Below are 17,627 nucleotides of genomic sequence, written 5' to 3' on the forward strand. Positions count from 1 at the left end.
ACTTTCTGCCATATCGATAAAAATTGCGATAGCAGGACGACGGACCTTAGATGGAATACTTTGGAACCGATATCGAGAACGAAATAAAACTCTGGGGGAAAAAATTGTGCGCGAGAATTCGAGGGAATGTATGGACATAAGCCACTCGACTTCGCCACTGTTCCTACAAAATATATTCCACCCCTTTCTTGCTTCTTTCCTCTTCCACTTTTATCTCATGTCGTATGAAGCTTGAAATACTATTATGAGGTCGTTCTGAAAGTTCGTCATACTATTTGGAACAGGATTTCACTTGAAGTGTGTTCAGTTGTGCTTTATTTTCTTCAGAAGAGAAACTATTAATCCTAAAATTCAGTCGCTGTAAGGTGTCTTGAAACTTAGAATTTCTACATTAGTTTCTTCTAATAACTTAATTAGTATCAAGCCATGTTTGATAGCTCAGTCAGTGTAATATAAGTCAACATTAGCAATATCAGTAATGTTACTGCTGCATAGTTCTCGCGCCATTGTTTGAAGATAGGAAGTAAATAACCTTTGTCTACAAGCTTTTCAATTGTGTGTACGTGGGGTTGAACGTGAGAATTTTTGTTATGAGCGTCGTGTTGGGGGGAAGCATGAATAGAATAAAAATGTGAAATATGTAAATAAAAATATAATGATGATAAATAAGACTCAGCATCTTCTATAGGCGAAGAAAGGTGTCGAATGAGGGCGAAAATGGAGTTGGAGTGGAATTTCAAGCACGACGCTCATAATGGTCTAGCACATATTAGTTTATCTCGTAATGATCCCAAGGAAGCCCTTGCACTCCTTAGTAATTTCTTCCTCGGATGCTGCGCGTGCTCGAAGGAATTTGTTCGCGATCTTCGAGAAAGAAGCGACTTGTGGTTCGAAATTAATTGTCTGGATCGATGAAGGCGTCAAATATGAAAAGAATCGTGCTTCGAAATATGCGTGTTATCCATAGATAAACGATAAATATTAATTAAAAATAAAAATAGGAATAAAATACTGATATTAAAATTACATCTAATTTTACCTCTTACAACTTTATTAATATAATTATGTGTAATAGTTATGTGCTATATCTTGCCTCTTCCACTTCGTATTATATTAATTATTTAAGTAATAACTATGTAATTTACACAGTATTGGTAGTCTATATGGTACACCATTAAAACTTTGTAATGATAATACTATGGTAGTTCAAAAAATGAAGATAGATTACTTTCTCTTTCATTTATTAAAACTTGTGAACTATTTTCATAACCGAAGTTAAGATGGGTTGTATTTATAAAACATAGAAATTCAATTAAAAATTTGCTAATTAGTTACAAGTTCGTGAGCTTCGTGAGAAATTTTATATAAACAACTAATCTTATGTTGCAAAGTTTTATTTAGAAGCATGTTTAAAATCCTTTGACTCTAGACATCCAAAGCTATTGTATTGTTTTTGATCCCTCATTTCCTCGAATTTCATATATCTTTATGTTTTAACATGGTCGTACTTTAAATTCTTTCCGAACTGCTTTTTATTTTATACTGACATCATTCTTCTTTATTCAATATAATCTCACGATATCAACCCTCTTTTATTATTCCATACGTGTGCATACTTTTTATATGCATACAATATACTTATCTATAATTTTTCAGTATTGTCACATTTTGTTCTGTATCAGATAATGTATGAATACGACATGAGGAACTATAATGTTAATATTCAGTAGTATATCCCTTATCTAAACTTGATATTCCATTTCAATGAGCCCAGCAATAGGATAAAGTTCCATTTTGGATATTTCCACGTCACATAACATATCGACATAAGAAATAGCAAAGAACCTTTTCGAATATTCCATGTAACTTTGCTGTAGACGTTCCAATATGTTTCAATATTTTTGCGAACAACCTACAAATTTAATCTTCCTTTTAATCGTTTCTATTTAGAAAATACAGATCACCTTGCAAATCATTTGAGTGTGCAATAATATATCCCACTATTATTAAAAAATATCTATATGTACCATATATGTACTGTCCGTATTTTTCTACCTTTACTATTCTGCCAAATGCAGTCCAAATGGAAGCAATTTAAAACATCAAAAGATATATGAATACGTGGACCGACGTTTATGACTTTATTCCCCTCGTGAAAGGATTCAAATTTCTCATTTCAATCCATTTATTGAACAACTGAGAATCTACTTTTCATTTTTTATTTTCATCTCCACTGTTTAAACTTTATACCATAAAAAATATATCGAATATTTCTAGGCATTGTCTGTCCTCGCAGAGAGGGAACCAATTTCCCAACCATTACGAATCAAAGAACAGAACGCGTAAAAATCAAGGAACGAATTCAACAGTTGAAACAGACTCAATCAGAAGCAACGTTTAAAGCAGAATTTAATTAAAGCGATTTCGTGTCTGTTTCAGGTCGCTTGTCCGCACCATTTTGTGTGGTAGAATTTCTATGCCGCCCAGAGCGAGGCAACACGAACCTCGTGGGAATGCGTTTCTGGCAGAGGGGTGAGCCAAGTGGCTCCGCGTTGTGCCGCATCTCTGTTTTCGGCGGATCGAGGACACTCTGGTGATCTCGTCGTGAAAGGGGCAAGAACGCAGCCGATATCTGGCCTGAGAACGACTTTATGCCGGTAATCAGGGCCGAGGAACACAACGCCCAGGAAGGCGCAACAGGGAGCTAAGAATATTTCCCGTTTCTCCCTCCTGAAGCCTCGCGCCACACAGCCCTTAAAATGTTGCCCGCCAACGTGGTATCCTTCGTCAAAAAGGTAATTTCCTTATTTTCTTTTGCCCCTGTTTCCGTCGATCCCATAGTGGAATGCAAGCTTCACCGTCATTCATTGGAATAATATACTCAATATCAAATTTAAAGTTTCGAATTTTTCAAAGAGGAGAGAAAATTGTTTTTTTAAATGCAAGTAATTATATAGCTTTATTGATTGCACTGAATTTATAACGGCTCACTTGTCGGGAAAATCAGTATGAACAAAATTAAGGGAAAAATTTATCACTAACAAAATCCCTAAAATTGAAGCTTTTAGCCTAAGCACACGCTTACTGATAATTGGTGGCAGACAATTTTGTCGGTCTAAAGCTCGATTATTGACTAAAGAATTTTTTAATTCGTGGAGAAGAAAATAATCGATATATAAAATTTGTAATCAGCATTTAGCCTAGGTTTTTCGGTTGTCCATTTACTGAGACATTTGACATTTTAAGTATTCGGGTCCTGGGGCATTTATCTTACAGCCTTAACAGAATTTTATATGTCGATTGTCTTCTTATCCACTAAATAGAAAAAGGAGAACTATTCAGTCTGTAATCAGTCTCTAGTCAAACTGACAAAAATGTCGGTCAGCGATTGTCAGTAGGTGTGCGCTTAGGCTTATTCAAGAAACGAAGTAGCTTGACAAATTGATTTAAACTTCAATTGCAACAGAGTGATTCATAGATTCGTTCATATTATCTTTATATTATATTCCGCCGTCTACAACACTTTTAGCTTCTACGTTAAATATAAATTAAATATAAAGAATGAAACATTTTTAAAATCTGAACCTGTGAATTTAATAACCTCTTGGAAAATGTATGTGAGCCACAGTGTTCGCTGCCAACGTTACAGAAATATAACTTTTATTTTAGATAGTTCTGAAAAACTCATAATAAATTATATAACTTCCATTTTGTAAAAAATTGAGAGGCTTGAAGATCTCTTAAATTTTGAATGATACCATTCGATACTCGTCATGAATTTAACATCTCTTTTAAAATCTTTAACGTATAGACCACCCGCACCCTTTTACTAACTCTTCCTAAATAAATTCATGTGTACATTCAAATAAGCGTCGCGTTACATGAAAACCAGTGATCATAGGTTTTAAAAGCACCTTTTAGCGAGCTAAAAAAGGATTACGATGGAAACCCAATAATTCGTAAACTAACCATTTTATAAAGTTTTATGAAGTTGAACCGTTTTATTTTTTACTTCGGGAGTAGAATATTTCATTTTTACTTATAACATTTGAAGTAAATCTTGGTGGTGGTCCGAGGAGAGTTTAAAGCAAAATAATCAACATAAAACACTGGCGATAAAGCTGAGTATTAGCGCAATTCACGTTCATTTCATACTGTAAAACTATCAAGTTTAAATTTCTTTTTGACCACCGCTTCACCTATTACAGCTGTACCTTCCCTTCAGTCTTGAAATACCCACTTTCAACTTTTACAACATTCTCCGCCATTCCGAATAACTTCTTTAATATTTTCCTTATCACGATGTTCTTTATCTTTTAATTATACCCTCCTTTTCAGTTTTTATTTTTAGCTATTTCATTCACGTATCACAGTAGAAGGTAAATCTTATCGTCTATCAAAGAAAGTAATCTTATCTATACAGGAAATGTTCGCGGCAGTGACCAGTTCAATAATAATAAAGTAAAAATAACCGTCTGAAACTCGGATTAAGATATTTTCCTTATAAAAAGACGCGAGTTGTAGGTTGGTTGTATGTTGTAACCACGTTTAGCTCGTTCATAAGATTAAACTTGCTTTATGGCGAAGTGAGTTACACGCTCTACGATGTAAAAACCCCCAGCATGGCAACATGGTTATATTTTGTTCCAGTTAAAGTCCAACAGCTTTGGTACGCCACTGATTTTCTTCTTTAAACGAAACAATTCGACTTACGCGACTTTAACAACTGTTTGCACAGTTAAACAACGAAATTCTTTGTTTTACTTCGTGAAATGTAAATTAACGGGCGAATTGTAAATTGAAGATTGGAATACTTAAAATGGAGATGGGACTATTTGTATAATTTTAATATTTGAGCATTTTGTAGCTGTTCAAATATTATGAATAAGTTCTAAATATTTTGTTAGAAATTAAAACTGTATGAATTATTGAGTATTTGTATATTTTCTAGATATGTCTTGTATATTTTCTTGTATATTTTGTAGATATAGATATGAATATTTATCAAACTTCAGCACGTGGATAGTTAAGAAATACATTATAAGAATATTTGAATATTGAAAGTTTTGAATCAACTAAGTGAATAACATTCAAATATTATTTATATCTAGAATATTTAAGTAGCTCAAATAATCAAATATTCGAATATAGAAAATTTCAATAAATATTTCTAATCCTAATGTAATATGTCTTCAAAGTGATATTTGTTAATGTCAGTAAAGAAATAAAGCAATACTCAATCGCCAGAAAATTTGTGACGCATTTACAAAGTTACATTCATATTTCGTTCCCTTTAGGGCGCGATTAGAGTGAATTTACGGTGTCTAAGCTGGCGTCACGATGCAGAAACATGCCCCTATTTCTTCCTATCATGACAATCTGACGTGAGTTAGGAGCAACTGACAATGAATTATACTCCTTTATCTGCTGGCAGTCTGCCTCGAGTATAGATTAAACGCCGCTGTTTCAAAACCATGTTGAGATCCTGGATCAAGTATGGAGGATTAGATTTCATCACGTTGAAACAACCTGAAGAGGGTCCTCTTCCTTTGCATATAACATCGAAAATATCGTCTACTACATACGTTTTGAACACTTTGTCGAATTTATAATGCATTTGACAGTTGTAATGAACAGAATTAAATTCATTGACAACTACTGTACTTAATTTCTATTTTATTATTTTCTGAATGCAAGATGATATTTATTATAGAAAATGTGAAGAATTGGAAAAGGAGCAGAGCACTGTGCATAAAAGACAAGAAGCAATTTATGTGAGCTTGTATATTGGAATAGTAATTGGAATAGTAATTAGTTTTTAGAATAACATAAACAAATTTCGACGTACAAGTGACCTACTTTCAAAGATAATCTAAAGAATAATGAAATTATCGTACCGTATATATTTTACAACAATTCTATGTTATTACAATTTATCAATATTGTATCAAATTAGTTGATGTAACGTGAATACTAACTTCCATTTCAATTAACTGTGTGTATTAATCACAACGAATAAATATATAACCTATTTTGCTTGTTAGAAGGAGATAAAGGAAATCAATTCTAGCGAAACTAGCAACAGCTATTTAAATAGAAGCAGGAATTTGCGTTAGTATCAACTGACACCAGGGTTCGTTTGATCTAAAGCACGGACAGTTGAATCGAATTTCACGAAACATTGGAGCCTCGCGAAAGATTCATGAGGGTTTCACGAAATTCGTCATGAATTTGACACAAACAAATCGTATGTGGCGTATAGAATTTATCACTCGCGGAATTATTCACATTCGCGTACCGGTTCAAAGGAACGTCAATTTTCCTAAAAAATTGATTTCTGATAACAGATATCTGCAGCAAAAATTCCTCCAACTTTTCATTATCGGAAAAAGTGACATAAAAGGTATTGCTTTCTTAATTTTTCTTATTTGCCTATTTTAGATTTCGAAAGAATTCAAAAAGTTTGAAAAGCTAGTTTTAATGTGTAGAAGTTCTATTTAAAAAATGTCTGAATTTGTAATGACTAGACTGCGGATTTTTATGTAAAATCAAACTTTTATAGATACATTTTAACAAATAGAATTTGAGCAAAGGTTTCTTTCATTGTTTAAATATCGTGTTGTCTGCTTTGCTTTTAATATTTTATATTTATTTTTATATATAACGAACATTTTGTAGTTTTTACATATTTAAATTTTTTAGTAATGACCCTTTAACAATTATGTAAAGTCCAAATTAAAAAGTGGATGAAATAGAAATCTAAATCGAATAAAGATAGTAAAAATTATACAAAATTTTATAAAATTTCACTTGAAAGTAGAATGTATGCCTATTTTATAGAAAATCTACAAGACATATCTATCTAGAAGCATTGCTTTCTCAAAACACATACTACGTATTAAAAGAAGAGAAACAAACCTGCCTATAACAATTTTCATGAAAACCTTTCCAGAATGCACACTAAAACCAAACTACTACAATACTACAAAGTACTTTAATCGCAGCACACGATCCCAAAAATACTACACTCTGAAAAGTTACAACAAAAATATCGATCATTAATCTCCATACCACCTACACATTTAGCCTCAATCACGAACCAATACCTTCACTTTGCACCCGCCGAGAAAGCTATGATCGATATCTATTCACGGTCTCAATATCGCAGTGAAAGAATAGAATTACAATGCGTTTCAACTCCGAAACAATTTTCCATCGTATGTTCCACGTACACCCATCTCGCTTCTCTGTCAATAATTTGCACTCCTTGGGATACAAAATCCCGAAAATACAAACGCAAATGCAGGGACTCCTCAGAAAAGTCTAGTCGACTCGAATCGTCTCTGTAGCATACGTTGCATTCATATAGGGGATTTTGATCCTAGCAGGTCGTGCTATTCGATTCAATTTTAATTTTGAACCGAACGTGGTTCGATTGGGTTTTCATTTCTCCGCCGTAAACGAAAACTCGCGGGTGTGGCGCACTGCGTCGACGGCATGCATCACCCACGCTAAGGTCACTGTAGAATATCGGTCGTTTAATATTCCCGAGCGAATTTGCATTTCCGGGATTCCATCGCGCACTCGGATTACGATAGCGTTCCACACGGCCTCTTTGGAATCCTCCCAAAAGCCAGGCCTCCCCTACATCTAGCCTCGCAGATCGAAGGACGAAGGACCAAGGACAAGACACGCTCAGGCTTGTGTGTGATGCGATGTATGTAGCCTTGGAGATGCTGAACAGCTGTCTGCATAGGGTGTTCTAGAAGAATCTGAGGATGTGGAGTGACATATGAACTTTGCCAGTGATGATATATTTACAGGGTCTGTCGAAGGAGTATTAATAACGTTTTTATAGTAGGTATATTAATAGGTAGATTAATTGTGAGAAAATTTTTGTTTGTGGAAAAGTAATTCTAGTTTTTTTGTTCCCTTTTTCCCTTGAGAAAAAGTTCAATTTCAGAGTTAGTGTAATTAGAGGAGTCTGGTAGGGAGGTTCTAAGGAGTACTAAAGCTGAGAATTAAGGGCATGAAAAGAAATACCCTACAGTAGTTTAAAAAACTACTCTTTCGAAATTATCCAACTTTTGTTAGTTACCTGATTTTAGATACTATAATGTATTTGATAAAATTGAGAAATTTTCTGATTTTGCACTTGAATATGTACCTCTAAGTTGTAGAATGCAAGCTGTGTTGCAATTTTTTACCAGCAGACAAAAAGAGAAGCTAAAATAACAAACAATTTTCATTATAAAGATACATTGAATTACTTGCAGAATTTCGAACAATATCACACTTAAAAATAAGATATTTTTTTCACTATATTTATGATCAAAAGCCACATATCAAAATAAAGAAAATTTATTAGAGCTCGAACACTCCAAATAAGCAGACTCACGGTTAAAAAACTGCAAATGGGTTTGAAACCCAGAAACTTTCCATCCGAAAACATATACAAACCCCAAGAGGTCAAGGGTATCGACCAGACAGAAACATATTGCGGTTCGACCCCTATATCATGGCATCTGATAGTGTCTCTACACTTCATTTCCATGAATAAACTAATTTGAACGCGTGCCCGTCAAAGTGCACACCCAACCACTTTGGTCCTTCGTGTCTTCCCGTGTGCGTGGCTCTCAATTCATCGACCTGTTTAGATCACCCAGTACGCTTTGAAGGAGCGAACAGCGATCAAGACAGACTCCGAGGAAGCTGGCAGAGACAGGGTCGACAGGGAGAATGGCTAGCAGCGTACCAGACGAGTCACCATTTACATACCGATTACAGAATTGGCTCTTGACCTGCTTATCGTCCGAGAGTTATTTACTCGAAATACCTGGTTGAAGGTCAAGAGATCTATCTTCGACTCGGCTGTCGTTGAAAAAAGGAGCGAACGAGACCGAGATAGTTATTAGGTCGACAATATTATTGATCTCGACTACTGAGCGTTCCTTGAAAGTCACAAACGATATTTCATAAGCGTTCGATTCCCTGTGATAATGGAAAAAAATAGGCTGTGGCAAATATAGGTCAGCCAGTATTTGACTTTCGAACTGTTTTCTTTAGTAGGACTGAGGATGAAGTCTGACGACTTGTCAGCTTATTTGTCCTACCTAGCGTCATTCTGAACCAAGGGCAGATTCCTTCGGGAATAAGCTGACTACCGAGGAATATTACTCGAGTGGCTGGCACTGAGTTTTCCCTCTGAATTATGTTAGCAACGAGATTCTGGAAAATATATATTTTCTCTTTATATTCAGTTTGAATCTTAACAATAGTCTCTCAGAGATGGAAAATTGCTACTTAAGAAATCGAAAGCTTTGGCTTCCTAACATGTAGACACTTGAGAAGGAACTTCTCAATATATGAGAAACTATTATATATACTACAATTTACATAGTACAAGGTCCATTATAAAGAACGCATCAACACTTTGAACAATCTTTTACATATTTCTTACGCCTCATCCACTTTTTATCAAATTTTATTGAAATACCATTCCAAGCAATAATTCATCTCTAATTTTCTAGTTCCTGCAGTCTAGTTATGTAACGATTCCTTCTTCTAATCCTTTAAGTTCTTATCAGTCCTCTATCTATCCATTTCCTACACATGTTAATCAGCAGTATGCAACGAAAACTTGGAAAGAAGACAACGACTGAATGAATTACCTAAGAATTTGTGAAACAGTGAATGAAACACCCACCGCTAAGTTTCGCAATTTACAAGGTCTAAAAGGTCTGAAAAATGGCATCACGTACCGCCTAAATCGTCGCCCCTATGAGCTTCTTAGGGTCAAATACATTTCTGACGAAGATTACAGAGTAGGATCCCGGTAAATTCCAGAAATCGACGATTTGCCAGACTCCTCCGACCATCACGAAATACAACTTCAATTACGGTCCTCGCTCCCCTTTAATAACCGGGGCAAAAGAGGATCGTTTTGAACTCTACCCTCACGGGGATAACTACTTTCTGCCGTAGATGGTGACGGCGCAACCAGATTCCGGAACAACTGGACCAGTTACGCCGGATGATGGCGGCACCACCTTCAGCAAATGGAAACAGATAGGAAGTGACGTTATACGGGACGGTAAGTTTCATTACTGTTGACATTGTTGAACAGTCGACTAATTTCACGCGAGAAAGGGTCGCGAAAAGTTCGCTGGGAATCACCCTTCTTCTCCTGGGTCTATGGTTTTCCTTAAAAGGGTATAGAAGCTTGTGAGACAGATATAGAGTGTCTTAAAGCATGGGAGCAGAGAATGATCCTATCGAAGTAGTGACTTTGTAGGGTCAGTCTCGCAACTATACCACTTGAATTTTCTTTAAAATGCTTGTTACGTGAAGAAATGTTGCAAATGAAAGTTGCTTGGTGCCGAGGGAATGCTCGTTTTTGGTATGTTTCTCTTGATACCAAGCAACTTTTGTTTGATACTTTCTCGTGCAAGAAATAGCTTATATGAAAATTTAGGTGATACTGTTGCGAAACTCACCCTCTGTATCGTAGGCAATTTTATGTTTCTGCCATTTTTTAATAAATGAGAGATATATTTCTTTCGACAAGTTTTAGTGCAAGTTTAAAACTTATAATAAAGTTTTATGTTAGGTCGTGCCTTAAGCAATGCTGTTTCCTGTTTTATATTTTAACTTAGAAATTCAAGAAGGTTCCGAGGTATGGAAGAAGTGGTAGTAGCATGTAATATTTAACTAGAATTGCAATTAAACATAACAGTGAGCATTAATTATTTTATGAATAAAATTATTTTGGGAACATCATTTTGTGGGATAACCTAATAGTAACATTTTGAATTGTACTTGCTTATAAAATCTTTCATATTTCTTTCAATTACATATTAAAAATAAACAGTACTGTGCAGCCTATAGTACGCGTGTTTGTATGTACATATTTCATGGTTTGTTAAGTTTCTATACCCTTTTGAAAGTTTATACTAGAATGAAATATTGGTCCATATTTATTCGTGTAGGTTTTTTTTGAAAAATTGGTAAATATGAAAACCTCAGAAGATTTAATTTCATATTCATTATTTTTCACTAAAAACTGGAATACCATTTCCCTTTAAAATAAAACAACACCAGCTATTTACCCTTATACTTGTACCCTTATAGATGAATATAAACTCATGAGATAGAGCAACAAATTTTATATAAATGTAGTGTAGCCATGTAGTCTCATTGAAACTAAAAAAACAATGAAATCCCAAACACCAACAATTTAATTGAAACAACAGTCCTCCACAATAATAATATTACCCCAGTACCTCTTTCAATTATGCTAATTTCGTACGAACAGACAAGCGAATACACAGTTTTAATTCAAAATTAATCCGATCCAATTGCAACAAGTTCCAAAAATCCCCTGGGCACTTTAGGTCCCTAATCTTGTACTCGTTGATACGTTTTTCAATGAGCCTCGTTGAGACGGATACGTTGCCCTCGCGCGGTCGACGCGCGCAAATAGAACAACACACGCATAAATAGAGCGCTCGTTTTTTACTTAATTACTGTCGGGTCGCGTTTAACGTTGAAACGTGGCGTCGAGAGAGCGCAGAAAATGAAAGCCCCCAGGACAATCGTGAAACGACGGATTTCGTTCTCTTCGGAGTACCACGATTCCCCCTCCCTGCCACCCCCATTTAAAGGTGGAGTAATTTGTTCGAAATTACGGGCGACAAGTATAATTCGTTCAGTTTTCTAGGACGCGAAACGCCTTTGTAATTTCGAAGGTAGTTTCAGTTGCGAAATCTGGCGTCTGCGTCACTTTGTAACTCCTGTTTTCGGAGCGACGCTGACGATTCTTTTCGTCAGGCGAAACTCTGGCTCGCAAGAGCAACTTGGTCATGTACATTTGTCGCACTGTAGAAAATAATTGGGGAATATTTTATTCAGAGACTGCGTATAAAGCTGAGCTAATGGGTGTAGTATTGTATACATACTTTGTGACGGTGAATTTTTGTTGGATATTTGAACCATAGCTTGTGGAATACGGTTTAAGACATTATTTTTTTAATTATTGAGTAACTTGAATAATTGATGGTGATAGGTTATGTATAAGTTTAGATTTTCTCACTAAATTGAGAATTACGTTCATTGAGAATATTTTACGACTTTTAAACCTTGACAGATTATAGAATTTACACTAATTGTAAGTCAATTTTTAATATTTGGTATGAGAAATATCCATGAATAACTTGTGAAAATTAAGAAACTGAACAAATTAGAATTTTTTTATAAATACCTACTGTATTATTTATTCATTATAACAGAAGGTCAGTGATCTTACTAAATTATAATTATGACTATCACAGAAGAACATAGTGAAATCAGCTTTATCTAACGTTGTCAACTTTAGAGATAAGCTGGTTATGGACTATTTGGTCTGTACATACCACTATCATAGCATTCCTCATGTATATTATCATAACACTACCTCCTATAAATCCGACGTTCAGGGAAATCAGAATATTTTCGAGCACAAGGGAAATACGAAATCGTTCCCGTCTTCAAAGGGAGTGCTTGAATCGACATCTAAACGTTTCTTATCCCCTTTTGTTGAACGATCTTCTGTTTCACGGCTCCTCGAAGCGATATACCAGAAACAGTGAATTGGAGGGAATACCAAAGTGGGTAGAGGCATCGTAACAATTACTGGGTGAAAAAAGACGCGCTTTGGATCGCGCACGATAAGAGAGTCAATTTGTATGAGGGAGAATACGATCCTGTTGAAAAATTTGCTCCCGAAGCCCGACAGATATTTGCAATTTCGAACAGGTCTTGGTGCCTTCGACGTAGCCAGCTAACCTACTTTCCGACGATGCTCGGCTCTCCTCGTTACAGTCATTCTCATCGAATTCACCAAATGAAATAAACTCTAACTTCGAGCCGAGGAAACAGTTTTCCTTACGACACGATCTATTCGCCTCTATCCTATCTTCCGTCCTATACTGTCACTACGCTTCCTTTGGGAAGCTGTTGTAGTAAAAAGGGGAGTTGCTGTGGTTGGTTTGGGGGAACATACACTTTTTCAAATTAATACTTATGAGTTTGACAGTCTTAAAGTTGCTTCAGATAAGTATTCACTTTGTATTAAAAATGGTAATGAAAAATAGTGAAGAAATGCTATTATGTTAGATAACGTGATTCTCAATTTTAACGTTTTAGTGTAAATTAAGTTTAAATTAAATCATTTCTAAGAGATCGTACATTTTGAGTGCTATTGCTGCTACGAATTTTTTATAAACTGAATTCTTGTAATTTGAGATTAAAATTAAATTTGAAGTTTGACCTGGATTCCAACAGAATTTTTTTATTCCAACAGTGCACAAAGATTAATTAAATTTCAAACAAAATGAATTTGATATATCTTTTAACGAGATGAAGAGCAAAGTCTGTTACCACTAAACATTCTGTAAATCTGTTTAATCTTTTCAGCTACGAATTTTGTTTGGGAAATCCATAACATAAAAGCAAATTTAATAGATAGCCGTAAGAAAAAGAACATATGAAAGTTACATTCGCTATAAAATGTTCATTCTGTTTTTTAATTCGAAGTAACTGAGCAAACCTTCTAAGAATATTATTTCTCTTCTGTAACTATTTATTCAAGAGAATGATTTTATATTTGATATTACCACTTTTCCTTGGATCTGAACAAACACATGAGCTCTCCTTTTGAAGCTTTCGCTCGAATATAAATGTATTTACACGTATACGCATCTTATCAGGCGTTTAAACATTACGAACGCTAGTAAACTTTGTCGTGAAATTAAGTTAAGCTAAATACAACCACGTTTAATCAGCGTTTATATGGGACTTTGCATAAATATTCATCACGGCGCAGAAGTTCCCGTTATTCCGTCATTAACATAAATCATTTTAACGTTGGAATTCTCTCCTCTACGACTTCCCCTCTATCTCGATATGGGAAATAATTACGACGAAAATTGCAGCCATCTTTTTACCTTCCTAAATTCTCGTTTGCGTCTGTGTAAAATTAGAATTATTGTAATGCCACGATAGAAAAGTACTGGCATGGAATAAACGAATTCCATTGAATGAATTTGTAATAATAAGATAACAAATGATATCTAATGGTGATGTCATTTATTCGGGTACACAAACAAACACGTAAACTTCAGAGTTTCTTTTGATGATCACTGTGTCCGCTGATTGCAGTATTGTCGATGGAAACATGGATCTGCAAATTGCGAAATAAAATCGTACGAACGTCAGAGACAGCGATGACGCGTTTCACTGATAGGCACTCAACCGACACATGGGAAATATAAATTGTAGCTGCACTGCTCCTAGCAGACTCTAGATATATAAAATTGGAACTCTTGAAAGATAGCGATATGAAGTACTAAATTTACAACCTTTGCTTGCACGTATTTTTGCACTTCTACCATTTTCTATAATCAATTGCAGAAGTTTATATACAATTTATTGAATTTATAATATTTTGATAAATAGAGAAATGAATTTAGCATCTATTGATATTCTACTTAAATGAATGTCTGTTTAATAGGCAATATTATTATCTTTTTAAAATATTTCTGTTCCCAAATGTTAAATAATATAATACATTTAATATTTTGTCGAACTCTGTATACAAGGTATTCACATCATTACTAGCCAATGTATTTCTCATAAATAGTAAGTGTTAGAAAAAAATGAAAGAGGAGGAAGTTTTACAATCTTCTATAAACAACATTATAGCGTACATCGATTTTTTATATTTATAATATTTTTCGCTATATACTTCTCTGATATTTGTCTTAACGCATGTTTTGATGTGATATAAAAAAATATGGGGCATTCTGGTTAAAAAATTGAAGATCATCTTCAGTTCTCAAAAAATATTATAAATATGAAAAATCGATGTACACTATCATGCTGGTCATAACTGTAAAAGACTATAAAACTTTTTGCTCTTTCATGTTTTTCTAACACTTACCTACTCTTTGCAAAGAAACGTTGACTAATAATAACGTGAACACCTCACAGATTTCTATGATTAATTGCATACAATTTTTTAAATAAATTCTGCAAATTTTTCTACGTCTATAACACATATAATTCTTGTCACACTAAACTTTGTTATATTTATTACCTTTTTTATCAGTAAGAACTCATAATGAACGTTACTCCTCAAGAAACTATTTTTAACTCCAACAAGTTGAGGATCCATATTTTATAAAATATTTACAACGCGTATGTAAATCTTCTAGCCTGATTATCTTATATTTCCCCTTTAATCGCCTCTTACAACAAGCAGGAAATACTGTGGAGGTAATCTGTCCCGCCGCCACGCAGGGTATTTTGCAAGCAGATATAATCGGACTAATTCAATCTCTGAAATTACTGAAGAGTGATTTTCTTCTTAATTCAGAAATTGAGAAATTCAATTTAGAAATTCCAAGGTTCCCGTTAATTCTCCCTGCTTTCCTACGTTGAAACGCAGCATGTAGAAACCTCAGAGAGAGAGTTGAGCGCGTCACTATGTGCGCGCATAATTGACAACGGATGCCAAGCGAGACTATTTCATTGTAATCCACCACGGTTGGGTTCAACCTGCTTACGGCTGTTTGATATCGAGGAGGTCACTGCTGTAATTGATCTCGAAACGTAATCGCATTGTTAATCATCGAAGTAATTAATGGAACACGAAGTGGGTTAGGAGCGAATTCGAGGTCGGATAAACGGAATACCTTGGCATGCATCGAGAGAACGGGGAAGCAGCTCAGCAGCGAGATCAGACGGTATCCTTCAACTTCTCTTTACGTTGCCTCTTCGTCGACGCTTGTAGAATGCCATGAAATGCCTTTGTCGTTTCTGAAGAGCTCGGTTCTTCAATGCAGTTCTGACGACGCGATTGCGCTTTGTATAAAAGGTAATTATTTTTCGAGGGTATTTTCAAGGATTTTTACGTGGTTAAATAAATCCTTTTTTATGAAATGCTGCCATGTTGTTGACCATTTACTACAACAGTGACCTAACTCAAAACCATGGTTTCTCGGAAAGTGACATAATATTGCCATTTTATGCAACAACCATTCTTTCTCTTTGTAACTCAAAAAGTTATTCTTGCAGCAGATGAGCTAGATTGTAAAATATGCCATAAGAATACTAAAAAAAAATGATTTATATAAATGTAAAGTGTAATGGTCATGCATTAGCACATTATCAAAATAAGATATAGTAGACTTTTGACTCGTCCTTTAAATAGTTTAAATTAGTTCTGTAATATTGGCTAGTATTGCTAAATTATAACTTTAATTCAATGGAGATATATCTCTTTAAACGAGTACACAGTGTTTCGTTTCCTTATTACTTTATCGTATTTTTGTTCAATTGGATATTTTCCTTCGTCATATTATTCCAGGGAGACAATATCCTAAAGGTTTCTTCCTTTTACACAAAGTTAAAGCTTGCAGTTTGTATTCAATAATTCTCTGTTACCTCTCACATTGCTCGATTGCATAAAGAAGAACCATAAATAATATTAATAGATTGACTACAAGCTGCACAGATATATTGTCATCTTTAATCCACTTTATGTGAATAAATGTCTCAATAAATCGTTGTACTATGTACTGTGTATCGCTACAGCTATCTACATTATTTGTACTGAAACGCGAAGTGATTACGAAAGGAAAATACGAGCGCCTTGTTATTCGAAAATTATTGTACCAAGCAACTACATATTTCTGTCAGTTGTGAAATACCTAGATAACTAGAGCTTATTGAAAAAAAAGTAAGAAAAATTTTAACGTGATACTGATTTCACGAGAATATTTTTTAAACCTATCCTTGACCTTTCGTGGGTGGAATTCGGTTTCGCGCTATTGTTCCATTGTGTTCTTGTTATCTTGAACTTTTCATTTCACTGTGCGTGCGTCCGCAAAGGGATATATTTTATCATGGCTCAGCCACCGTTCCTACTTTCTCTTCTTTGCTTCTACTTCTACTTCTTTGTTCCCTTTATCGCGCCCATAAACCGATTCTCGCGATATAAAATTACGTAACTTACACTTGCGTCATTCTGTTCAGTTCAGGCGATCGAAAGTATAGTATAGTATATAAGTATAACATAATTTCTCTACTGAATATCCCTGATATACAGTTTATTTCGAATAGCAGACGTTTCTCGTATCCATAAATAATATCACGTCTCACAATACAATTTCAGTACGTGCACCAACAAGATTGACAGAGAAAGAGGAAGTTTCATTTTATTACGTGCGACAACTCCAAATAGAAAAAATCATGAAAAACAGCAACGGGAGATATTTGAAGAACTTATTGCAAAAATGGTAATTAGACATTTGCTAAAATGAAATTTCGCTACCGCGAAATTTTGATAAATCCTGGATTTGAAGAGAATTTAAAATAAAAATGATAACTAAATTAACGTGCACCTACTTCTGGAATTTATTTAAAAATTATGATAAAGTATGCGTAAAAATTCAATGCTACCAGATGGTGGTTGTTATTTCTCTGATCAACAAAATTATACTGCATGGTTTTATTTTTTAAAATTCTCGTTTGACAGTAACACTTGTGTAAATGTGTAAATAAAATGAATTAACATTAGTTAATTGCGA

General features: G+C 34.6%; 1 protein-coding gene across 2 annotated transcripts in view; it reads left to right on the top strand.

Annotated features, from left to right (window-relative positions):
• Fife (regulating synaptic membrane exocytosis protein fife) overlaps nt 1–17,627 on the top strand; it is a 122,205-nt gene that overhangs the window by 44,448 nt on the left and 60,130 nt on the right. For both annotated transcript variants that reach the window (XM_076388686.1, XM_076388687.1), the window contains exons 2-3: nt 2,440–2,795; nt 9,985–10,093. In XM_076388686.1, the coding sequence (XP_076244801.1) occupies nt 2,760–2,795; nt 9,985–10,093 (145 nt within the window). In that variant the 5' untranslated portion in view covers nt 2,440–2,759. The remainder of the gene's footprint in view (nt 1–2,439; nt 2,796–9,984; nt 10,094–17,627) is intronic.

This window comes from Calliopsis andreniformis, chromosome 12 (genome assembly GCF_051401765.1).
Source record: "Calliopsis andreniformis isolate RMS-2024a chromosome 12, iyCalAndr_principal, whole genome shotgun sequence".
Classification (NCBI taxonomy): domain Eukaryota; kingdom Metazoa; phylum Arthropoda; class Insecta; order Hymenoptera; family Andrenidae; genus Calliopsis; species Calliopsis andreniformis.